This window comes from Phalacrocorax aristotelis, chromosome 5 (genome assembly GCF_949628215.1).
Source record: "Phalacrocorax aristotelis chromosome 5, bGulAri2.1, whole genome shotgun sequence".
Lineage (NCBI taxonomy): Eukaryota > Metazoa > Chordata > Aves > Suliformes > Phalacrocoracidae > Phalacrocorax > Phalacrocorax aristotelis.
The window spans coordinates 62116209-62142354 of NC_134280.1; the positions used below are offsets into that span (position 1 = coordinate 62116209).

The window sequence follows — 26146 nt, forward strand, 5'->3', positions numbered from 1 at the left end:
GGGTGAATCTTAAAATGGACAAATAGGTGCCCCTGACACCCCTACTAGCTACTTAAGTTTTCTTTATAAAAATGCACTCTAAAATAGTCCCCAATTCACTAATTTTTGGTTGCGAGTTACCTGAAGAAATGCTGTGGATGCAAGCTAAAATGCTTAATACTGAGCTGTGTCCGCAGCCCTACGCCACCCCCTAAAAAAAAAGGAATTGCTGCCCTGGTAAGTATGTGTTACTTGCCTGTTATTGTTGCCCGCTAGCTAGCATTCCTCAGGGAAATGCTATCAATATATTTCTGTCAACTGAAATTCTGCACCGTAGTACCTGATCAGGATGGGCAGTATAAGTAGTTGTTTAAAACCTCAATGTTCCATGGTATTTGCCCTTGATAAAATCTCAGTGCTGGTAAGCCTGAACAGGACACTGACTGTACAATTTACTGTTACAGGATAAAACTTTGATTTATCCACATAAGATTTGACTAAGCATAATTCAGGCCTTTTACTTTTTTGTAAATTCAATTTAAGATTGATATTTAAAAATTATATCACACGTGCTTTTTGTGAGTATTTGAGTATTAAAAGGGAAGTACTATGGAATTTTAAAATTAGCTGACAGACTTTAATTCAGCAGAAATATTTTTCTGGCACTAAGCAGATGGAGGTAAGTTTCTCTTTTTGTAATGCCACAGAGTTTCTGCTCTTCTAATTACTAGTTTTAGCTGTTAAACCCAACTCTGACATAAGAAATCTCATCTATTTACTAAAAAAAAAAAAGGGGCAAACTTAGATGTTCCGTGTTTGTCATTTTACTGATGTTCCTAAAATTCATTTTTATCCTCAGAAAAGTTTTGTGGGTTTTTTGTTTCCTATTTGCAGAAATTCTAAAAATAAGGTCAATCTGTGGGTTTTCTTAATTTCCTAATGAGAACAATACAGGTGTTTCTAAATAATTGTTTGTTAATTCTTGTTGATCTTTGGTCCAAATCAAATGAAGAAACCGCCCTGATGAGGCGTTATCGTTAGCCTGCATGACAGACTTAGAGCAGTCTGTCATTTCTGCAAAAACATCATGGTCAAACGTTCTTCACTGCTATTAGAGTGGACTTTTGTGCCTCCGATACATAGAAATCTTGACCAACTGAAGTTGCAGAAACTATTTGAACTTGGTGGGGTTGTCTGTGTTTTGCCTTTCTCCCAGGCTGGCAGAGTTGCTACAGACTGCCTAGGCTACCGTTTTTTTCCCCAGTGTGAGCAGAGTTTTCTGCTATGGCCTGTATTCCAGATCAGTTCTGATGAAGTGAATCACGGAGGTTTTGTAGTGATACTTCACCACATTGCTAAGTCTTCAGTCTGGGCTTTTAAGCGCGCTGTGTCACCATGATGACGTGCACTAAAAACGAGGCGAGCACCGTTGTCTTCCAACACTAGGCTGAAGTCTGAAAGCGGGGAAATGCACACCTTCTCTTGAGAACCTTGTCTGCCTTACTGTGAGCTGCAGCTTCTCAATTTAGATAGTTTATGATATGTTATAGTAGTTCTCTGGTTTATACTTAATGAAATATTTTCTGCCAGTGATCGAGATTATCAGTAAAGCTACTGCGTTAGTTACATGTTGCTTTTACAGATGGTGGTTTGGTATTGTGTGCTTGGTGTCCTTACATCAGACCAAGTACTGCTCTTGGCATCCTAGCTTAATGCAGCTGAATACAACAAAAGTTATTTGAGATCCCTTGTGTGCCTCTGTGTAAATTAGATGCCAGGAATCAGCTGGGAGCCTACGTACTATTTTTTAATGCAGTGCTTGAAACTGGCAGGCATTTTGCAGCATTCTTTAATGCAAATGCTATCTGAAAGTATTTTGTATTTTTTCTGTCCAGGCTTTGTCTACATAACAATGCGTCTATCCTAGCATTTAAAGTAAAATCCTCACAGCCCGAATCCAGTAATTTCCTGCTGCCTATCTACTGAAGAGGCTCTTTTTTACAGAAAGTTTTAGAACACTTTGCTCAGGGTTTCTGAATCATCAGGTATAGCAGAAAAGCCACAAAATGCTCGGTTTGAGGGGTGAGGGAGGAAGTATTAAACTGTGATCACTGCTGTTTCAAACAACAGTTTACTAGAACATGTCTAATTCTACATGAACACCACTTGTTGGTGTCAGGGTGTAGAAGCAAACTCATTTTTCACTGTGAAAAGCAACAAAGAAATAAGAGTATCAAACAGTGCTTTACTGAAAAGAAACCCATTATTCAGAGTGCTCTCTAGCAAGGGGGGCAGAACTACCTGCTGTATACTTTTGTTCTGTACAGGTATACATACAAGTAGCAATTCAGTTTCTGGTCAGTAAGGAGGGTTTTCTTTTAGCTCATTGGGTCAGGCTAACCTTTCTTTGGCAAGTCTAGGCATTTACCTGTGCCAGTGTCCTTTCATTACTGTAAAATCAGAGTCTTTAGCTTAAATACTGGACCCTAACTTCGGGTATTCCTTCTTCATATACTGAGATGGGGAGAGGTGGGAGGAAACTGGGATGTCAGTTGTATTTTTTCTCTTTCTTTTGTTAGGATGCATGGGCTGTACGTTTCTGTACTGCTTTTATGACAGGCTTTTGCATCTCATCTTTCTCATAACGTGTGAAAAAAACTAAATGCACCTATGTAGCTGCATGTGAAATGAATATTAGCATTACCTTTTTTATATTGAAATCTGAAGTCGGAGCAACTCTTCTCTCTGCTAATCTGACGCCAATGAATTTCAAGTGGGAACAACATGATGAACTTGTAAAGACAATTCTCGTTACAAGTCCTTTGTCTTACAAAAAGTACAGCTGACCTATGTGGGTTTTAATCTTTTCATTCTAATTGTGTGGAGTGTTTAAAAGAAAAAACCCACGAACCAACCTCACATAAGGTCTAAGTTATTTTGAGTTGACCTGTAAAATTAAAGACACTGTAGAGCTAACCCCCCTCCTCTTTCAGTATAAGTGTCACCTACATAGCTTTCATTTCTAAAGCATGGGAATGTGTAATCTGTATTTCTATTTTCTAACTTCAGTACTTCTCTATGTAGCCAATTATTCAAGTGTAAGGTAGCTTAATTAGGTGTCTAAGCACTAATATAAACTCAAAGATTTAAAAGTACCTGTAGGTGTATTTTTGTCTTACCCTGTTTTGTGAGTAGTGGGAGGATTAGCTTTAACCTTTGAAGGCATCAAGCTGAAGTTTAAAAGGGAGGAAGAAGGCGAAGCCACTTCAAAAACTGTACTTGTACAGTGTTTAAGTGGGGATAGCCATACATCATTTAAACGTTCTAGGAACCTGTTTTTTAATGTACTAACTCTGATTAGCTGGGCTAGTAAATACACTCAGATTCAGGTATTCTGGAAACAGGTCCCAGAATAGTTGTGCAGAGTCAATCCACTTAAATGTGTTTGGATCTTTTACAAAAAAAATTTGCATTGCTCACTTGGTTTTGGATTAGGCTGTTTGTCATCAGTCCAGACTTGGTAATGAGATATTGAGAAGACCTGCAGTAAAACTCCTACATTTAAGGAAACTAATTCCTACAACTGAATGCTACATTTATAGTGAATTTTGTTTCCTCTTCATTGCCAAAAGACAGAAATCTGGACATTTAATTCTGTAATCGACTTTTAAAGTACAGTCTTTCCTTTTTTAACCTTAAAGATGAAACTTTTCAGTAACCATGATTAAGAATATGCATTCTCAGAAAGGAAACAGTAGAGTTTCCTTGATTTCTGACAGCTATATGAAGGATTTTTGGTTAGGGTAGCTGCCTGTATTAGAAAAATATGCTAAATCCCTAAACTTTAGCTGGAATATCTCATTGTTGTAGAACAAAACCAGCTCACACATTAGGTTAATCTTATATTTCTGAGGCAGATTATTTTCCTGGTTTAGTAAATGACTGATGTAATAAATGTTTCTTCATGATTCCTTAGGAAATCCATGGCAAAGCCAGAACCCACGTCCCTTCCTCATAAGATTATTTTTGTAGCATTGCAGTTCAAGTGCTCTTGGTTTGGGTTTAGTAAGGTTTATTTTGTAATGCAGGATCCATCCTGTCAAGCACAAGTGGATGATGCGACGTGGTTGCAGAGGATGACTTGTGCCTGAGCGTTGTTTTTCACTGTTAACTTCTACATTTCTGATTCGTGTTTTCCTGTGATGAGACAACTGTCTTCTGTGATCAAACATTAGAGCCACTAGGCACCTTTGGAGACTTAGGACCAATCTGATGGTTTTGAGAACCATTCTCTGGGCCATTTTTGCAACAAATTATTGGAAAATTGCTCTTTACATTCTAGCCATGGAGACGAACCATTAATAACAATTTGTCCTCCGCTGACAGGCCAAGCTACTCTTGTGCTAATATTGTAGCAGTAAGAAGATTATGCTGTGTGATAAAATTACATCTTCTAGTATAATTTTTTTACTCCTTGAGCAACTTGTGTTCCTTTTTCTTAGGATAATTGCTTGTTTGACTGTCTTTATTTTGGAGACAGCCTTTATTAGACCAGGTCCACTCTAGAAAATGGAAGAAATTAATGCATGGTCTCTGAATGAATTTGACTATTCAAAAGGGCAGAAGTTCTTTCTGGGACTAAGATTTCTTCATTTAGCCTGTTAGCCCTTTTTGCTAAGTCAGTGTGGAGACTGTTTAAAGGACCTTTGCCCTCTAGATGTGTTGCTTCTTGTTTTAAATAGATGTTCAAGGATCCCTTTAAAAAGTAAGGTCTCTCTGAAATTCTAGCTTGCTCAGTTGTATTATTCAAATAGCTTGGTGAATGAATGGAGAATTCTTAAAACCTTCCATTAAAAAAAAGTTAAAATAAATTTTCTGGAATATCATCATTCCCAGTGTGAAACAATTATGGTTATCAAACTTATCCTTTTCAGCACTTTTATGCAAGCATATTTGAAAAGAATATCTCAAAACTCTAGGCACACAATGAGTGTAGTGAGAAATCATCAAGCTATAAGCCTAATGGAGAACTTAATGCCCCCTAAAATGTCCTGTTTTCCCCAGCTGTATAATCAAATTACATAGAAAACCATCACTTTTTTTATAAATTTTGCTTTTTTACATTCTCTGAGGTATTTTAAAGATACCAAAATCAAAGGAGGAACGATTTTTTTAATCAGCTGTATGTTACTGTAATGAATGCTCAGTTCTGATAAAAGCAACTAGATGATTTTAAATTAAGGGTCTTAAGTTAGATCTTAGAGCATTTGAAGGTGGCTATTATTTTTTCTAGGTAGTAATACATCACGTACCCCTTATAATATGCCATCTGTTGCAGCGGTCTGATCCCTGCCTTGTTTTTAACATCTTAGTATTGCAAGGAGTTTTAAGCTTTGTTTAAGGGGTCAGTGCATCGCTAGTGGTGATGGCAGAATGCAGTGTATCTAGGCTCCTCAGTTTGGCAACCTTGTGTAAGATACTGGTGCCTGTTAGCTTACTAAATCAGCTGAAAAAAGCATTAGAGGACTGCGTATGTCCAATTCCCTTGCCCCTGCTGAGGCACTGTTTATGATCTGTGGTTGAGGTAGGCAACCGGTGTAATTTGTCCGAGTTTACGAATTGGGGATCTCTAGCCCAATGAGGTGGGCCAAATACCTTGCTTTTCTGCTTCCCTCTTAATTTAACTTTTTAACTTCAATGTTCTGGCCAATAAATAAGACAGCAAGTCTTTATCTCATAACATTTTGTCACGTTAACAGATTATCTTGCAATCCATGGGTGCTATATGTGCTTTTGAGTCCTATAAATTTGTTCCTCTGAGTGTTAAACCAATAGAAAATTAATTCTAGGCAAAAAAGCACTGCTTCTTTGTGAAATGGCGTACTCACTAATAACTGCAAAGGATAACAGTAGATCTGTTAATGTTAGCTGTCTGAAAACACTTTTTAAAACTTCGCACTGCTTCTGTAAAATACAAAAGACATTGAGAAATGGGAATGAGAAGCAGAAGTGAAGTATGTAGGAAGAACCAAAATGTGCGAGTTGTGAAGGAAGCAAGGTAGATTGCAGGAGTGTGAATGTGGGGTGATGTTTTCTGCAGGGGCTTAAAGTGAGTGTGAAATTAAAGAGGAAATTACAAGCCATGGCACATGTTGAAAATTGACTTTTTATTAAAATGAGATTTGCAGACAAATTGAGAATCCTAGGTATGAAGTTGAGTCTGGCTAGAAAAGAGTGGAAACCAGAAGGATGCTTCGCATTTGTAAATTGCTGCATACTGTTCATAATGGGCAAATCGCCTAACAAAGTAGGTAATGATTTTCCTGATTTGGAGAAGGTATTAAAGAATGGGTACCACAGATAAAGATATCATACAAGGAAATATAATAAATACCGAAGGAGCAAAGTGCACTGGATAGTCTCCCTTTATTTGGAAAAATGATTGGAGTAGGCAGCTCGTCCTCCCCAATTATAAGCATAAAGCTAGATGCTGTCACAGAAAATGTGTTTGTACATGGCAGGACCTAAACACCTAAGGCAAGTTCTTGTTTTCTCAAATAGCGCTGAGCAAGGTGTATGAAAGACATCTTGCTGATGTTAGATGGGAGGTCTTGGTGCTGTTAGTCACACGTGCATGTTGGGAGGCTGCCACAGTTTTACAGGCACGTTTTAGAACATGGAGTGTGAAGCGGATGGTGCAGTTCAGGTGAAATCAGTGGGGAAGGGCTGGTATCTCAGAATGACCATGTGAAGCTGTTAGATGCAAAACATGAGCAAAAGGTAATATGGGAGCAAAATTGACTAAACAGGAAGGAATGGATCAAAATTTCTAGAAATTTTTTTTTTAAGTAGCTAGTGATAAAGTAGTCCTCTCTTTCTCTAACCAGAAAATACTTGTTGCCATCTACTAAACGTGGTATGACCACAAACAGAAGTTGCTTATTAAAGAGGTCTCTTACTGTCTTTTAATTTTTAAATTGGCATGTAAGAACTGCTTATGCTAGGTAAAAAGCAGATACATGAAAAGTGGTTTGTGGGGGAAAGTTTAACTCTTGATTATATACCTAATATCAAATGCTGTTGGGGACAGTTGCTTTAAAACATTTGTAGAGAAAACTTAATCGCTTTGCATGGAAGAGTTTGGGGAAACAGCACAAGGAAGAAAAGCTAGCAGTACCACTCCTTTATGTGAGCTGTATAGATGTGAGCTTTACCCATACAGCAAAGAACAGTCAGTTCAGTAAACTGAGGCAGTACTCGCAGGTAGACAAAACTTAGAGATGCAGCAACTGTCTACTTCATCCCCGATTTCTAGGCAATATTGAAATGTCTGATCCATAGGGCAGGGAACTAAAGCTGAAGTTGTCTTTTTTTGTTTGTTTTGAAGAGCATGGAGTGTGCTTTTCATCGTGACTTGAAAAGGGCTGTTTCTGCAGCTTTACTTGAATTGTACTAATCCACAAGAGATATTTGCAATAATGGGACTCAGTTTGTCAGGAAGGAAAATAACAGTGCAAGGAATAAAATGAGGTGGGTTTGGTGTTTAAACATGAGTGGAAATCTGAAATTGTTTCTGTTTTGTTTTTAAAGTGTGTTTTGGAAAGGAGATAAAACATGCAAACAAGCAAAATGAGAATAGATAGCAGCAGAATGAAATAGGTGGGAAGGAAGGGGCAATAAGCTTGAGAAATTGCTTCACTTTTATAATCCAGATTGAAAATGAAAGAAAAAAATAAGTATATGTGACATCAGAAATTAATGAGGTAGTGGGTGAATCAGTGATTGCAGTTCAGTACCATTTTCCAACTAAAAAATAATTTATCAGTTTTGTCACCGGAAAACTTTTTTTTTAAGGCTGCCTATAAAGAAATATTTCTCTGTACACCCTCTGGCTATCTATTGATAGTGGTGCCTGAAATTTATGCTTGTTTTTCAAAGCATTAACATGAGTAAAGTGCCTCACTGCAGGACCAGGAGGCCAACATTTTTCTGTAGGGGAATAGAGGCAGATGCTAATCCTAAAGATTTGTTTGGATGTAGAAATTAATTCAGATTGCACCAAGGTGTGAATTAAAGCACAATAGCTATTTTTTGGTAGCTTCGTCTCTGTTCTCTCTTATTTCTTAATGAAGTTCTTGTTCTTTACACTGGAGTAGATATTGAGGAATCAGATGGGGTAGATAGGTCTTTAATATCCTAAACTATATTAGTAGCAAAGTTAAGTTTCTTTACTGCGATGTGTTAATCTTTATTAACTTCTAGATCAATCCATATACTGTAAGTTTATTCAGCAAGGTTGTCCAGATTCTCAGTCCTTGTGTTACTGCACTTCTAGAATGCAGACAGCTTGCTGATACCTAAGGATATTCACATATTCTTCTCGATTAATTTCTTTCCTGCTGCATCTGAAAATTGAAGGTGTTGGGTTTTTTAGTTTTAAGCAGCAGCTTGGCTCCTTATGAAAAATGCTGCCCTTCGTTTACTAGCGATCACTTTTCCTGTAGAAACAGCCGCCTTTTGCTGGTTTTTTGGTCTTTAACAGAAAATGGTGACGTGGCTCAGAGTTTTGCTATAGAAAGTTAACATTTTCACTAGCTGCCCAGTAAGTGCCTGCTGTCGTATACGTAGGATATTAACTGGTATTTGGGTTTGCAGAATTACAGGTCCTGTTCATTAGTTTAGACGGTATTCTTAGTTACCGAATAGTTGATTTATTCTTAAACACTGTGAGCAAATTCAAAGTATCTAAATATAAATACAAACCCAGGATCGTGTACATAATAGGCCACTATTTTGTTAATCAGGAAACAACTGTAAAACCTAAAAAATGGTTGTGATAAGGAAGAAGACTGCAAAATGGTGCTTTTTCTTGGCTCTATATTGTAGCCATCTATATGGTAGCTATGACTGCATCCTGTAAGGGGACTTCTTCAAGTGATGATCTATCTAGTGGAAACAACATGATTTTTAAATTTTGATTTAATGCCATGGTTGTGGGAGCTCTAGAAATAATACATGTAATAGTAGTAGTAGGTATTTCATATAGTGTGGCAGACACTGAAATTGAGGCACATAACCACGTGAATGTGAAAAATTACACCATACAGAATGAAAATACTTAGATTGTCATCTTATTACACTTTGAGAAAATGAGTTTTTCCATACTCGGTGTACTATATCTCTTCCTTGCAGTCTTACTAATAGCAAGATAAAAGCTGTATTTTCACAAGGAATATTAAAACTCAAAATGAAAACTGCAGAAATACCGAATCATCCAATCCTTGTCTGGTACAAATTGTAGTAAAACTATATATTACAGAAATTACATCTACAATTATATGCTAATATTTTTAAATAAAGGATTTTATTGGTTAAGCCTTGGAATAGCTTGCGTAAGTGAAATCTGCTTTGTTCAGCATACATAAGAAGTTTTATGTCTAGTTGTCTCAGCAGTTATAATCCAACCTCTTTGGGTTAATGACCACATGCAAGTGCAGTGTTAGTCCTGCATTTCACCTGCATTTCATGTGCTTGAGCAGAGCTTGGTTTGCTGTTCGTGAAGGTAATTGCTTTTTTTTGACCTGTGGGAAAATGAGCTTGTCTTGTTAAGCGTTCACGCCATTAGTCACTGAGTGGAAGCCTCAGCAAATAGCAAAAGGCTGAATGTGCTAATGGTGGAAGAATGAATTAGCATCTTGCACTCTCTTCATCCTTTCAAAGATTACATTTCTTTGAGGCAGTCTGAGAAGTCTGAACTGCTATGGTCCAAGCAGTATTTATTTTGCAAATAAAGCATTAAATTCTCTCCAGCCAGCCCTAACCTATATTTTCAAAACAGGTAGAGAAATGTGAATGTGTCTTATTACACCTATAGCTCTATACTAATAGAGACTCAAATTACATCCTAATGGACTTGACAGTGAGTAGTTGGTTATTTTACCCTGATGATCAAGATGTAAAAAATAAAAGGCAAACGATCAACACAAATGGATTCAGTGATGATAAATTTTTGTGATTTTATTTTTAAAATGTTAACTTTTTAATTACCTAATACCTAGTAATCTCATTGTGTGAATGAATATAGGTCTTCAACAGTGAGCTCCCTTCAGTTAATAAACAAAAGCAATACTTCCAAATGCATACGTGTATGCTCCGGTTGTAATACTCTGAAACATATGCTGTATATGTATTTTTGAAAAAAAACATTAATGTTGCATACATTGTAGTACTTATAATGAAACCAGATTTTCGGAAGTAGTGGTTCTAAAAATACCAGTCACTGTGAACTAAATCCTTGGAAAATTAATGCTGCTCTGCTGTGGTGTTTCCTCCTCTCCCATCCTGTCCCTCATCAGCTGGTGCAGTCTGCCAGTGATGTGTGGCATTTCTCTTCAGGCCCCTCTTCCAAAAAAGTTCCAAAAAACATTGGAGAGCTGTGCAGGGGTGGTGAGGAGGGGAGGGGGCAAGGGGATCTGCCTCACCAAGGGGAGAGCTGGAGGCAGTGGATAAGGGAACATTAGATTTTATGCTTGAGAAATTTTTTTTTTTGCCTTGGAAGCTAACCATTGGAGAAGGAGAGGGAGTGTTGGGATTGAGAAATAGATAAGGCCCAGAAGAAGGAAATGAGAGCCGTGGCAGGAAAAGTCATGCAGACCCTTAAGTACCATGTGCTGACCTTGCTTCCTTAGGGGCTTAGTTGAAACCAAGGAACACTGAAAAGGTTAAAATAAAAAAGCAAATTTTTTAGGTTTGTGTTGTATGTTTCGAGACAACTACAAGTAGTCTTAAATCTCTAGATTAATAAAATCAATTGCTTTGCATAATCGTAAATGATACATGTGTGTTTTACTAAGTCTATTACAAAGGGTGAAGTGCAGTGTAATTTATGGATTAAATGTTGCCCTTGAACATTTGTGAAGCTCATTATTTGGCATGTTGTGTATTCTGGGAAGAAATTTGACCCTGTAATTATAAATTCATCTTGTACGAAGCTGATTCAGTAGTGACTTAGATTTCCTACTGGAGCATCAAATTTACAGTTGCTCCTTCCACAAAACGGGTGGAATTTCTCATTGTCACAGGCAGAAGGAGGCAAGGCCAGATGTGTTTTACTACAGGAGTGCCCAAGTATAGCTGATCAGACTAGGTGGTCTTTGTTTAGTCTTCAGGGATGGAGGGGAGATATTCATATATACCAGTTTTACCTTAGAATGATAATATGCCTATGCTCATTCTGCAGGTGGTGGATTTGTGGTGGAGACACTCTTATGTTAGCCTTCAGGAGGGTAACGCCGACCTCTTGAATTAAAGCTGTTGGAACAGGAGTATAGACAGTGCTAGAAATTGAAGGATAATCTATTGTAAAGATCTGTAGTACACTTTGTTGTGTTTGTCCTTAAGGACAAAAATAGAGTATTAATGTCAATCCTTTAATGCTTGTCCATGACTAATCACTGCCTGTTCCTGTCTGTAATAGGAAAACCAAGAAATGTAACAAATGTGTGATGGTGGGTCCCGGAGGCGGCGTGTACCCTCTCTGGTGATGGGCTTTCCCCATCCCTGTGGAGTCCCTGTGCCAGTGCTGCCAGGATGTTTGCTTGGGAGCGGTGAGCCAAGAAACACAAACAAGTTCCTGCAGGAGAAATAGCTGTTCTTCCCTCTGGCGCTGGGGGCTTGGTAAAAACTCTCCAGGGAGAGACACCCATTAAGCATTGGCCAATATTGCTCTTTCCTTATTTTTAAGAAATCCCGTCAATCTCCGACCTCCTAACTTCATTGGTACCACACCTTCCAAATTTTCAGAAATCAATATCAAACCACTTGTGTGGATTTAACCAATACATAATGCTGACTTGAAGTCTGGATGTGGACGGCAGCTTTTTGTATATCTGATAATTCGTGTAGCAAATATTTTCTTCTTTGAGTCATAACACATGCAAATAAAGAATATAGCTTTTTTTCTTAGCAAAATATTTACTTCTTGAGGCCTTTGGTTATTGGAAGTGCAAGTAATCTAATTGATAAGTACTCCTTGTGCTCTGTCTTGTCGATGTTGCTTGGTGGCAGTCGTGCCATGCACTAATAAAACTGCTCTAGTAAACAATGAGGTGGAATTACTGTGCACGCACTTGACGCCATATACAATTACTGAGGTCAGTCTGGGTCACTTCTGCCAAGTAATAGTTGTCATTGGGCTTTTGAGTGACAAGGGGCAGGGAGATGTACTAGCCTGCTTAGCGCTCACAGCCCTATCAGCTATGTCTAGGGATTCTTTGGTGTAGTAACTCAAGGCCGACATACTAAACATCTTTTTATATGACTAAACCTGGAAGGCACACTAATTTTTGCCCTACCTGCTTCCAGCTTTTCATTCTGAGCTTTTAAAAATTATTTTTAGCCTTGTTCTTGAATAACTGCAAGGTGATGCCTTTTGTCAGTGGCAAAGCATTGGATTAATTTTATTTAATTTTCACAAAAAAAGGATTTATACTGTCTCCTTGGGATACACCTTTTTTTTTAAAGAAAAAAAGTTTCTGTTCATTTTATTGAAGACTACTTGAGCAAGTAGCAGGGGAAAAAAGTGCAGGCAGCTGTGCTTTGTGCTAGACATAGAAACTGATTCATTTGTTCTTTTCCACTTGGTGTCCAAGGAAGGGCTTGGAGCAACAGACTGAGAGCTCTTGCTCTTTAGTGAGAGTTGAATCCTTTTTGTCATATTTTAAGAGGTGTTGAGAAACCTGAAAAGTTACTTTTACTGTAAAAAAGGATGAAGTAAAAATGGAAGATGTCTTTTTTGGACTTTATGGTGGAGGAGAAGTTTAAAATAGAAGTAGTTATTTTCCTTCAACTAGAAACAGGGCAGGATCAGACTCCTTAATTTGTATCCACAGAAGCCTTCTGTCTAAACAACCCTACAATTATTGTAAGTGCTTTTTAAAGATTGAAAGATTGTGCTTGTCTCACAACAAGCTGTGAGAAAGTGGCGGTGGGTTACGTACCCATACCTGAGGGCGTCTTGGGTCTGCATGTCTCAGGCAGAGGTTAGACGTGTCCTCCGTAGCACGGTCATGCTGCCTCCTGATCTGCTCTAAGTGTTACCTCAGAGCAATGATATTTCTGTAATCATTTATTTCTCTGCTCCGCTATCTTTTAACTGAATAGTCTGCAGAAAGACTTTGAGAAAATCATGTGTGCAAGATGTAATTAGGCTTAATTTCATGCAAACCTGTAGTTTTTAAAATCATTTTGACCAGGGCAGGATACTGCTCCGGTTGGAAAGTGGTACAGACACAAGGGTCCGGTCTGCCATGTGTACCATTAAAATTTTTCTGCAAAACTTGTTTGAATTCTCTCATTTTTAATTGATCTTGTTCAAGAGTGAGAAAAATGGGGATCCTATGTGGGACCCCTGTGTTCAGGGTCTTGGAGGGCAGGGTTTTGCAAGAGTACAGAAACCTGAGAAACAGCAACCAGGAAAGGCACTGCACAGTGTGGTACAGGACATACTGTTTATTTTAGGTCTTCTGCAGATGACTGTTTCCTAATGCTTCCATTAAAAATTCTCTTGTGTTTTAGAATGAGAATGATGTAAAAATTATATAATTAATACCTGCTGTAAAGGGGTGCTGTTTACTGCCTACTTCCAGAGCTGCTCTTGTGGCTCTTGTGTTTCACACCAAGAAAAAAAGCTGTGAATCCCCTAAATAAACAAAGACCAATGAGCTATAAAAGGGAGTTTTGATGCTTTTAAAAAAATGCAATAGAGCCTAACAAATGCTTATTTCATTAAAGCACCTTTATTTTAACACAGAGAAATGTCTTCTAGAGGCATTGTAGATTTTCCTTGTTTCTTCAGGGTGTGTCTCTACAGATTGCCTAGTATGTTAACGTAACTGGAGCTAACAAATAAATGATGGGTGCCGGTCTGCCCTCTACATCTGTCTCGTGCTTTTCTGTGTCCTATCTGAAAGGCAACCTGTTACTTCGAGACCAGGTGTCACCCTCTACCCTTGCGGTGTGCGTGCTGTCTGAACGAAATGAGTGCCGAGATGTGAGCGTGGTTTGGTCCTTCCTGGAAGAGAGCATCAGGGCTGGGGGCGCCTGTTGAAAAACAGATTCTATGTGGCTTATTATTCCCTTATTCGGCATGTTATAACAAAGTGTACTTTTAGAAATAAATGTTCAAATATAATATATTTATTTGTCTATTAGTTTTGTAAATATGGTGTTTTACAGTTAATTTTACTAAATCCTGATCTCGAGGCTTTGGTGTCTAAGTCAATATATGTACTTAAGGCAACAGAGTACCTTAAAATAAGAGGCTAAGTCTGGATGTCCAAACCAGAATACAGGAAAGCAACTTTACCTACTGATACCTAAATTTTGGCCCTAGTGGAAGTAAAAACATAATTTAAAAAAAAAAAAAAATTATTGTGAATAAGCGAAGCAAAATACATGATTTTTGTATGTTTAATTATAATTTTGCAACTTTATGTGGTGTTACGATGTAATTAGTTTAAGCAAACAAAGTACAAACTGGAATGCTCTAGTACTGTATGAAGAATATATTCCTACTATTCTAAAATAATTTCTTAAGTGATTTGTTTTTTTCTGCTTCCCTATAGATTAAAGCAAAAAATTATGACAAAGTGGAAAAGGTGAGTCCTATCAATGTATGTAATATATCTCTATAGCAAGAACAAGTATCTTGTGTTTAGGCTAAAGCAGATTAGAAAGAACTATAGCTGTCATTGAATGCACTATTCAAAAGCACAGATAAGAATCCACTAAAGTGGATTTGCTGTTGTTACCAAGCTATAATCAGTGAAGCGTGCAGAGGAATTACTCCCTGTAATTCTCTCCGGTTCCCTTGCATAGCATGGAAATGCTTTAGTCAAAAGGAGGAGTACTTTAACTTATTCCTTCTTACAAATCTCAATCATAATTACAAAGATTATTCTAATTCATACTGTATAGCATTAAAAGTAGAAACTTGATTTCTGTGTCTGGAATCCTGATCACGTCTTCTTGATGTATTGAACAGTTATTTCAGCGATGCCTTATGAAGGTTTTACACATTGATTTATGGAAATGTTACCTTTCCTATGTACGAGAAACCAAGGGGAAGCTACCTAGTTACAAGTAAGTTAACAGAGTCGCTCTGGATTATTCTAGTTTTATGGTGAATCTCTTCTTGATTTTTGACTAGGGGATGGGGAGGAACCTGGGTGGCAAACCTGCCTGGGGATCTTCCAGTAGAGTGTCGGGGATAATATATAATTTGCTTATAGAAAACATATTATTTAAAGTTTCTTTAAGTGAGCTTGCTAGGTAAAATTACTTCTTAGTCTGGATCCATACAACGAGGTGGGACAAGAGCAGGGGAGTAGCTGCCCTATCCATGGTGGTTCCCTGCAGATGCAGTCGGTGCTTGCGCCAGCCTGAAGCACACTTCCGCAGTCAGGACCTTTTGCTGTCCTCCCCCTTAGTGCCCCGTTTAGAGTCTCCACAAAGTTCAGCATTGATTCTAGCTGAGGTATTATATTGGACTAGTACTAGTAAATAGTTAAGGAATTAGAGGAAGTTTCAGAAGGCATAAAAAGGCATAAAAAACAGGGTATCATAGTTTTGGGATGCGTTAATCTTCATCCCTTTTCATTTACTACATTTTGCTTGTTTATAATTCTGCAGGCTGCCTTTAATGCTTTTTCTTCCTGCTTGAAGTTTCAAAATATATCGATACCTGTCAGCATCTATAAAGTGTTTCTTTCCCATTGCACCATAATTTCTTTGTATTAAAACCGGCAAGGTAGCTAATGCATTAACACAAAAAAAGCAGGATTCTTTAAATTTATTTTTACAAGACTGTTTTGAAACAATTAAAAACGTACCAGCGCCCCCCTCCATCTTTTATCTAATTTAACTTTCCTCCGTTTTTCCTGCCAGTATGGTCAAGGAGGTAGTAAGGTACTGAAAATGTTTGAGTAAAGGAAACTGGGGGAGAGAAAAAGTGTTTTCATTGAAACTTGGTCGAGGAAGTATTCTGTGAACATATTAAATTTGGGGAAAAATACTTTGAATTTGGGGAGATAAGAAATCGTGAAAGATTTTGGCCAGTTTCCACACAGGGGAGCTATTCCTAATTGCCCCAGCCTTTTGGTGTTCATGGAGAATTACAACAAAGTTTGGGGAATTCTGGGAATAAAACGAAACGAGGGGTACATCCGTCATCTAAGATGTTGTGGAGAGCAGTTTTCTCTTTTCTCTGCTTCCAGTGCACATAGTACACGTGCATTTCCACTTAATTAAGGGGTGGGGTGTGTGTCTTGGGAGCTGTTAGTGTGCTGGATTGCCACCAATAGATTTAAATAATCTACTTTAAAATAAGCAAACAAAAGCCTAAATGCAGAATAAAGCTATCTGAATGCCAATTTTTACTCTCAGCTGTTGAATGATACATTTCATACCTCAATGTTTGTTTAGAATTTGCTGCACGAAAGAATACTTTTAAATAAAGAATTTTTTAAATACTAAAGACTTGCTCTATGGCCTTTGTGGTTTGTTTTCTTCCTCAGAGAAAAAATGGCTCAGGCATATGATTTTGCTCTGGATAAGATTGGCATGGAAATCATGTCATACCAGGTATGTTTTTTTTAATCAAAACCCATTTTATTTCATACTTTTTAAGTACAACTAAACATTGGTTTCATTATATGTAATGTTTTTTCTCACATAGATCTGGGTGGATTACATCAATTTTTTGAAGGGCGTGTAAGTACATTAAAAGAATTTTTTTAAGCTCAGTTAATCTAATATTGACGTTCATACCAGTTATGATCTGTAATAGCTGACATTAATCTCTCTTCCCACTATTTAGAGAAGCAGTAGGATCTTATGCAGAAAACCAGAGGATAACAGCTGTCCGTAGGGTTTACCAGCGTGGTTGTGTGAATCCAATGATAAACATAGAACAGCTCTGGAGAGATTATAACAAATACGAAGAGGTAATCAAGAACATGAAATCTGTTTGTGACATTCAAAAATATTGTATAACTACATGTGGTGCCCAAACTGTATCAACTAAATAATTTTGTGTAAAAGATGACCAGGAGTATAAAAACTGTGTTTTGCACATACAGTATGAACCAAGTCTTGGTAAACCTGTACAGGTACCCGAATTACAATTATTTTTTATTTTAAAGATTTTTCTATAGGATACATTTAACTGTTCCATTTCCCAGTTGGCCCATTAGAACTGCTGGTGAATTAGAAATCACTGGTATCAATGACAGAGAATATATTTAATGGAAGCTGGCAGTGAGGGCTTCCTTCCCCAAGGAGGCACTCCCCTCCTTTCAGTTGTAGTTGAACAGGGTAAAAATGGCATTCAGCTATGATGGTTTGGACTTCCTTCACAGTATTAAGTTGTTTGGTCTCAAGTACATCTAAAATGTTCCGCACCATCCTTCACCTGAAGCCATTACAGCAGGTGAGCCTGTTACCACACTGTCTTCGGCAAGCGTAACCTCAACTCATTGACCTTGCACGCTAATTTGTAGCTGCACCTTTATAGCATATTTGTGAACACGTTTGGTAATGGCTTGTTAACCTTTCCCCGTCAGAAGAGGTGAGGATGCGGAACTGAGGGTAGCTGGCCCTCGTGCTCAGAAGGGGTGCTCATGCAGCACTCTCCCTTGTCCTGCGTATTGCACCCGGGGTTGCAGACGCTGGCACGCTGCGGGTCAGCCGTGCACTGAGCAGGAGAAAAGGGACAATTTATCTTTCCTTGTCAATAATTATGCAAGTTGTAGGATTGGTGACCTGACACTAAGAGGGCCAGTGTGCTTAGCCAGTGGGAGTACCTCCTGGCATCCACAGCCACGAGCACGTGCTGTAACAGCTAATCGCCCCGTCAGTATTCAGGGGTAGCCTGCTGACCACCAGGGAAGATATCCAGTGACATGCCTTCTCCTGCATAGGAAAATCCCCAGTACAACTTCCCTGTAAACCTCCTCCTCTTCCCCTCCCACTTAGCAAATGAAGGCTGTCACTGCTGGTTCCCACTACTTTCATTAATATGTAGGGAGGCTGTCAAAACAATAGCTGAAACCTGTCCTACGTTCATTCTATATCTTCTAGTTGAGGCACCTCTGGCTGACACCTGTAACACAAACCAGTACCTCGGGCTGTTCAGAGCTGCTGGAAGCCAAGGGCTGGTGCCCTGCCTCAGACATGGGTTTCTGCACGTCCTGTTCTGGCTAGGCTGACCTCGAGGGAAAGGGCTGCTGCGTACAGGTGTCCTGGCATGGGGAAGGAAATGCTCCTCACCAGAAGGGCTCTGTGAGGGGAAGGTGATTCCCCGCATCAGTAGCCCAGCAACACACAGATCATGTTCAGGTCTCGGTACAAAAGGTTGCTGGCTATTTGCTGCAATTAAAATACTCTCAAGCTTCCCTTTAGCTTGGTTGGTAGCCACCGGGTAGCAATATCAGCCTGTCAGTCACCAGTGTCTTTAATTAAACAGATGGCCAAAAGTGGTAACACCCCGCACGAGGCAGAGGAGTGTCAGTGGCTCACAAAGCCGCGCGGCTGCCCCTCACGGGGCTGGGAGTGCGTCCTGGGAGAGCATTGCTGCTTCCTCAGCCCAGTCCTGTATTAAATGGGGCATTGCTGGGTTTGTAGGTGAACCGGCCCAGATAGCTATCCCAGACAGCACTCTGCGAGAGTCCACACGGTACCCTGCTTCTGTAATGAGTCAGCACCCGGCTCAGGTGCCGCTTTGGAATAGGCCTGAAAGCTGTGCTCACCTTCCTCAAAGCCCTGGCAAGCCACGCCAGCAAAATCCACCCTGACACAGGCATGAACGAAAGGGCAGTTGCTTATCCTGCCATAAGAGCGGTTCTTCAACATTTTGTTCGTGCCTGGGACCCTGTGGGCAGGCCTGTGTTGCTGATGTTGAGATGAGGGTTGTGCCTGGGGGCCCGGCTGCCCCCAGTCCCCTGGTGCTCTTGCTCAGCAGCCCAGCAGGGCCCTCTGCACCTGCATGCGGTCCTGGAGGGGTGTCACTCTCTGCAGTGACAGGTCTCAAGTCTCAGCTGACAAAGGTATGTGTGTGGCAGGGTGTGTGTTGAACAAAATCTCTTTTAAAAGCTGTTAGTTACTTTGGGAACAGAGGAGAAGGCAGAGCTTTGAGGTCAATCTCTGTTAATACCTGTCCGAGAAACTGAATTGCTCATATGCTGAGTCTTCCCGGGTGAGCAGTGGGCAGCAGCAAGGCAGGGAGCTGGGACTCTTGACTAGGTACTGCCCAGGATTTAAAGGAAAAATGTAAATCGCATTCTTTCTGCTTTCTCCCCTAGCAGGTATATCTAAAGTTCATTGTATTTTTGAAAGCCTTAAGTTATTAAAAATATTCCAGTCAGTTGATTTTCAGCAGTGATTTTATTCTCTGGGACATAAGTTCTTGCCCATACGTTTATTAGGAGAAATGTGGTACCTTTAGAGATCAGTATTTTAAACTAACTTTGTCCTTTTTGCTCACTTTTGCATCCCCTTTCAAGCTCTCTTCTGTATGAAATGAGATTCAGTATTTCCAAAGTGGAATTGCACATTCCCAATTCCTTTTTTTCCACCTTTCTCCAGGGCATCAATATTCACTTAGCTAAGAAGATGATTGAAGACAGGAGTAGAGATTATATGAATGCACGACGTGTAGCAAAGGTACCTTGCGTTGACTTTTTTTATTGTTCTGTTTAACTCTACAAACTAGCATTAAACTTGGTTCTTATTTTTGAGTGCGTTAGACTAATAAGGTTGGTATGCTAAAGTATTTGTATCAGTTTTAGAAAGCATAACCTAAAATAAGTGTTTAATGTGTTTAAACCTGCTGTTCAAAACACTGCTCCTGTTTCAGGAATATGAGACAGTGATGAAAGGTCTGGACCGCAATGCTCCCTCTGTCCCCCCACAAAATACCCCACAGGAGGCTCAGCAGGTGGACATGTGGAAGAAATACATCCAGTGGGAAAAGAGCAATCCTCTGCGTACAGAAGATCAAACTCTTATAACAAAAAGAGGTAATTAGATGTTGCGCTAGGACGTGTACAGCTGTGTTTCTTAGCTCCATTAATGACCTCCAGCGCAAGTAATGACATGATTTAGCGTTCAGGGATCATGCTGGAGCAGAAGTTGATCAAGTTTCTTGAATTGTGTGGGTGTGTTTTTCAAAATTACTCGTCTCTTTTCGCTCAAGTGAAGCTGAAAGCCAGACCTGGATTTTGGGGGTCAGTGCTGTAGTCATGTGCCACTGAACTTTCACTGGAGGTCACGAAACAGTGGATCACAGCCTGATTTTGTGGCTGATGTTCTTGAACGGGTTCTGCTTCTTCCTCTGTGGAGGAGGCAGGTGGTAGCTGCTGGTTATGATTCATGTTCCTGGCAATATAAAACAACTGCAGTTGTGATCATTGTATTCAAAGCCAATTAGTGTTAATATCATCTGATTTGTTTGCTGGTTTTTGTATTTCATACTTCCACTGTGCAAGACGGTACCAGTTCTGCGATAGTGTACAAGGAGTATTTCTTTCTTTTCCCCCGGCAGTTATGTTTGCCTATGAGCAATGCCTTTTGGTTCTGGGACATCACCCAGATATCTGGTATGAAGCTGCGCAGTACCTCGAGCAATCTAGTAAACTGCTAGCTGAAAAAGGGGTAAGCGCATTGCCATTGCTTTTCTCAGTTATTTCATTGCTTTGACATGGTGTACTGTTAATTTTTCCTCAAATACTTATGAACCAAGGAGGGGGGTGTGCAAAATATTTAGCGCCATAAGTTGTGTCGTGTTCAGAATTTTAAAATTGGGGCTATTTTAAGAAATAAAAATATTTGCATTTGAGATAAGAATAATGAAAAACTATTTCAGTGTTGGCCAGTTTTAGGTCTGGGGGGAGGTTTTGGGCCTGATTTTTGTGATTCCCTGAGTACCGAGGAGATGATTCTCTCTTCATTGGAGTACTGCATGGAAGTTCACCGGGACTTTTCACACGCGGAAGATATTCCATAGATTGGCGTTCATTGTCGCAGATGCTGAACAATTATATTATCATACTTATTTTATAACAGGACATGAACAATGCTAAGCTTTTCAGTGATGAGGCTGCTAATATTTATGAAAGAGCGATCAGCACTTTATTAAAGAAGAATATGCTTCTTTATTTTGCATATGCAGATTATGAAGAGGTGAGCAAAAATAGTGATGTACTGATGTCAAAACCCAAAGACATCTCTCGTCAATAATGTAATTTATTTGAAACATACGGAATACACAGAATTCTATAGAATTAATTTACTGATTCTTCTAGCCTTAACCTCGTTCAGTGTTTCTGGGACTGAGCTGGCAAAGTAGAGAGGAAAAGCGCATAGTATGAGTTACAAAAATTTTTAAAAATCTGTCTTTCCACTTTAATATTGATGCTATTTTTCAAATGACTCTGAAGTTCAAAGGCTGACAGATTTACATTTACCAAAGCATCAGCTTCTTCACTTTTAATATGGGGATAAAGGGCACCTTTCCTGTCTAATTCTTGGGGGCTTAATGTTTGTATTTGCATGGCTCTGAGGGAAGATGGGAGGCACCCTATACTGCGGCTTTCTTGTGAAATCTCTCTTCCCAGGCTACCACCATATTGCACAGCCTCCGTAATGAGTAATGCCCCGCCAGTGGTTGGTTCGGCACGTGAACCACCAGCAGTAAGGGCCATTTCCCTCTGATCAGATGAGGACTATGGAATCCTTTGCAGGATATATTTTGCCCACTTATAACATGGAAGAGTCTTTTCAGGAAGATCCTGAGGCCAACAGTAAAACACCCCTTTGCCCTTAAAAGAAAAAGCCTTCCTTGGCTTTCAGCGCAGCCTCTTGTATCCTAAGCATACTGGCAATTTAGATTTTTTTTTTTTTTTTAATGTTACACAATCCAACTTGGAGGGCTGCAGCTGGCAGAATGGGAGCAGAATGGATTATCTGAGATGCGTAGGTTGGAGAGTGAAGAAGGTGGTTTGCCTAGCTGCCTGCACGTTACTGTTAGACGGTGGTAAAGGAAACAGTCGTCTTATCCCAGACACCTGCAGCGGCAGTTCTGCTGCAGTACTACTAAATTAGAAAAAGACTTCAGAAATTCTTGAAAAGCACGTGTGTAAGCGCTAGTGAGAAATTAATGTGGGAAGTAAAGAAATGACTGCACAAGACAAAAAATGCACCTGAGCAAAGGGACTGCCATACATAGTGTTCAACTGGGGAAAAAAGGAAACAGAAAAATTTTAGTTTTTTCTTGAGGTTGATTTTTTGCATTCTCACAGGTGATTTGTATAGTTTTACTAAGCAGTCTGTATTTCCTTTTTATTTACTTAGAGTCGAATGAAGTATGAGAAAGTACACAGCATATATAACCGACTCTTGGCTATTGAAGACATTGATCCCACTCTGGTAAGATGATCCTTAGTACTGAGTTTTTCCACAGTTGCAGGGATAGTCACCTGAGTACATGCAAAGAATGGGGAGGTGCTTACAGGAGTTCATTGGCTCACAAGGACGATTGAGCAGGTGGAGTGCTGAGATGACAGAATTAGATTAAAATTTCAGCATGGTTGATAATTATAGCATTTAATCCACTTAGATACACTAAGTCACGTGTACTTTTCTCCTCTGTCTCTTTTGGAAAATCTCTTAAAACAAGCAATGAAGATATAAGATATTAAGCAGCTCATAAGAATTGGTGTATGTTTTGTTGGCTCAACTAAAATTTCACTTTGCCCCCCCTTAACTGATTAAAAGCACCTTGCCTTTGCCCGTTGCTCTCCCTACACAGAAATACACCGTACTGCATAGATAGAGTTTGCAAATAAATTTGTAGGGCACCGTGTAAGTGCCAAAGAGTATTGCTGTACAGCTGCTTAGGTGATATAGTAAACAGCATTGTTGTGCCAGTACTGAACAAGTGGTGTTGAGAAAGTAACCCGGCCTCAAAAATTATTTCGTTTATAAATAGATGCAACAAAGCATGAGAAGGAAAAAGAAGGTCTGAGGTCTAAAATTAAACACCAGGTCAGGGTCAGACGAAAGGTGTCTATTTACTGATGTGTTCTATTCATTAGACACAGATCATAATCCTTCCCAAATACACATTTTGTGAGAAACCACATACCAGTTCCTCCTGTTTGAGGAATGCTGTTATTTGTGATCTAATTCAGAGTGGAGGAAAGTTAAATCCCAAAGAAATGCAAATCACAAATTGGCCACTGAATTAAATAGCACATTCATTATTTCCTTGATCGGGTCGATGATTTGTATCTTGGCTTGTATAATGTACAGTAAAATGCTTCATCAGGCCTTTTGAAGGTTCTTTAGCCTTATGGATGTCTTAACTTTATTGGAAAGTTACTGTTTTTACAATAAGCCTCTAGTTCTCTGAAGGCATCAGCTTGCTTATCTCCCCTTCCTTGAAAAATCTGTATTAACTATTGTTGTTTCAGGGGACCAGTCTTAGGTATATTCCATTTTTAAAAAAACAATATCTAAAAAGCTTTGCCTCAGTATTTATAGCAAAACAGCATAGAGGCACAACACAGTCTTGGTTCTATTATGACTTATTAGCTGTACTTTGTGAGTAAAGATTATTTCAGATATAGTAAAAAACTTTATTATTCCTAGTATTCTTTGTTAGCACTGATACTATATAAACGTTAATATGCACCTTAGGTTTATATCCAATATATGAAATTTGCAAGGCGAGCAGAAGGCATAAAATCTGGAAGGATGATATTTAAGAAGGCAAGAGAGGATGCCCGGACCCGCCATCACGTCTATGTTACAGCAGCTTTAATGGAGTATTATTGTAGTAAGGTAATCATATATGCTTGGTTTGATATTAAAGATGTGTCAGGAGGGTGCATATTAGGGAAGCTAATAACATTTTTTTTTTTTTTTTTTTTTAATGTTTGCAGGATAAGTCTGTGGCCTTTAAGATTTTTGAGCTAGGGCTGAAAAAATATGGGGACATTCCAGAATATGTACTGGCGTATATCGACTACCTTTCTCACCTTAATGGTAAGCTTTAAGAGGTCTAATGGAGCATTAATGTTCCTTCTCTGTGAGTTTAGGTTCAGGCCGAGTTCTTTGCATTTTAGTTTTGATTCTTCTTGAAGAGCAATGAAACCTCTTCATAAAACTTGGCAATTAATTTGGGGGAAAAAAAGAAATCCATGCTCTTTTGTCCTTACTGAACTTCTAGAAGTGCGTTGACATTAGATCTTGATTCTGCTGAATAGAGGAGAGTGAGCTTTCCAAAGTGCAACTCACTTGCGTTGCAGCAGTTTGACAGCATCTGCCATGAACAGTGGGAGTACACTGAGAAACCTAAAACCCGAGGAAAAAGATCTCTAGGAGGTTGAAATCGGCATGAGAGGAGTGATGGGTTAATTGGTCCCTACTAGAATCAGTTTAAACTCGTTCTTCCCAAACAGATGAGATGAGCAAGATACAAAAGCAACATAGTGAATATTGCTCCTGCTTGGAAGTTGCCGGGGAGCTGGTTTGCAATGCAAAGAGCAGGGCACGGACAGGGCAGGCAGCTCCCTGCCTCCGCCGGCACAGGGGGCTGGGGAGCCCCGGGCAGGAGGTGGCGGTGGTGGCGGAAGGCCTCTACGTGGGATTCCCTGATGCAGGAGTTATTAGCGAGGTTACAAGAAACCCGAGCTGCTGTGGGGAGCAGGGGCTAGAGAGACCTTTGTGTGGAACTGTCCTGGTCCATGTTTGATGGAGAATTGGAGAAGAGGGAGAAGAGTGGTTCATCCCAGGCTCTCCCCCTGCCCAGTCCTGCCTGCCAGATACCCACTAGATTTTCAGATTTCTTCAGGTATTTCTTCAAGTATTCAATGCTCTAGCCCAGTATTTGTATTATAACAACACAGAGGTGTAACACAATCTGGGTTTTATTACTAATTGCTAGCTCAGTGTTGTGAGCCAGCCTGACGCCGCTGGTGTGAGCGGTGGCTGCAGCTAGCCGTGCTGCTGCGTCTTCTGAACCTGCCGGTGCATTCCGCAGGCACCAGGCACATGAATCTCTCCTGTCAGGCTGCAGTACCCTTTTTCTTTTTTTTTAAGGCTCTGAAAGTTTGAACAGATTTAGAGCTTTTTTTTCCTCGTGTCAGCTGGAACAGATTTTTTTTTTCCAAGTCAAAATATATTTAATTTTGAAAGAAATTATTTTAAGTCTACGTGAATATTTGCAATGCCTTTCCATAGAGGGCCGTCAGAAAAAATTATCTTAAAGCTTGCCATTGTATCGCTCTGTCTTAGCAATCCAGCAGACGTTACTGAAAAACAAGGAAATTGAGCGCTAAACTCCTGTAAATGTAAGATATGATAAAGCATACAGCGAGAGAGACAGGGCAGAAGCGAGTGGTTTTAAGAACAAAACAACCAACCACTGCATTCCCCCACCTGGCGACGTACAAAGGCTGACCGCTCACTGGGGACCGGGGCCGATAAGTCTGGGAGGACTTCTGAGGAATATGCAAGTGTATTAATATTGCCCTAATTTAAAAGGGAAGTAATGAATTGAAACGCCAAATTTAAAATTACCGACATATGCCATTGTGATAATTAAAGAAAATGGGAAAACCTAGACATCCTGAAGAGGTGCCAAGCAATAGATGTGCTCCTATAAAAGAACCCGTATTAGGATCGGTTTGTTGCTATCAACAAAAATAGACTTTCAAATAACAAATTCACACTAGAATTTAACATTGGTTAAGTTTTATGTAGGCGTTCAGATTTTTTTTCTACTTACTGAAATTCAAAGCTAGGTATCAGAATGTCAGCCTTCTGTTTAATTCAATGTACATATTTCTTTGAATGGACATGATTTTAAATTGTCTTTAATATATTTTACTCAGTGTGATTTTTCTTTTTTCTTTCTATTTTTAAAGAGGACAATAATACAAGAGTTTTGTTTGAACGTGTTTTAACTTCAGGGAGCCTTCCACCTGAGAAATCTGGGTATGTCTACAAAAGCAGTTTCACTGTGCTAAAAGAGATACATAATCCCTTTCAACTACAAACATCCCAAAGAAATTAGAAAAGTGAACAGCAGGACAAAACTAGGTACAGC

At 39.3% G+C, this 26146-nt stretch overlaps 1 protein-coding gene across 1 annotated transcript in view; it reads left to right on the top strand.

Annotated features, from left to right (window-relative positions):
* CSTF3 (cleavage stimulation factor subunit 3) overlaps window positions 1-26146 on the top strand; it is a 51862-nt gene that overhangs the window by 20390 nt on the left and 5326 nt on the right. The window contains exons 4-16 of the mRNA XM_075094895.1: window positions 14604-14636; window positions 15023-15120; window positions 16554-16620; window positions 16715-16749; window positions 16856-16982; window positions 19621-19698; window positions 19892-20054; window positions 20579-20688; window positions 21100-21216; window positions 22387-22461; window positions 23734-23877; window positions 23979-24081; window positions 25965-26034. Coding sequence (XP_074950996.1) covers window positions 14604-14636; window positions 15023-15120; window positions 16554-16620; window positions 16715-16749; window positions 16856-16982; window positions 19621-19698; window positions 19892-20054; window positions 20579-20688; window positions 21100-21216; window positions 22387-22461; window positions 23734-23877; window positions 23979-24081; window positions 25965-26034 — 1220 coding nt within the window. The remainder of the gene's footprint in view (window positions 1-14603; window positions 14637-15022; window positions 15121-16553; window positions 16621-16714; window positions 16750-16855; window positions 16983-19620; window positions 19699-19891; window positions 20055-20578; window positions 20689-21099; window positions 21217-22386; window positions 22462-23733; window positions 23878-23978; window positions 24082-25964; window positions 26035-26146) is intronic.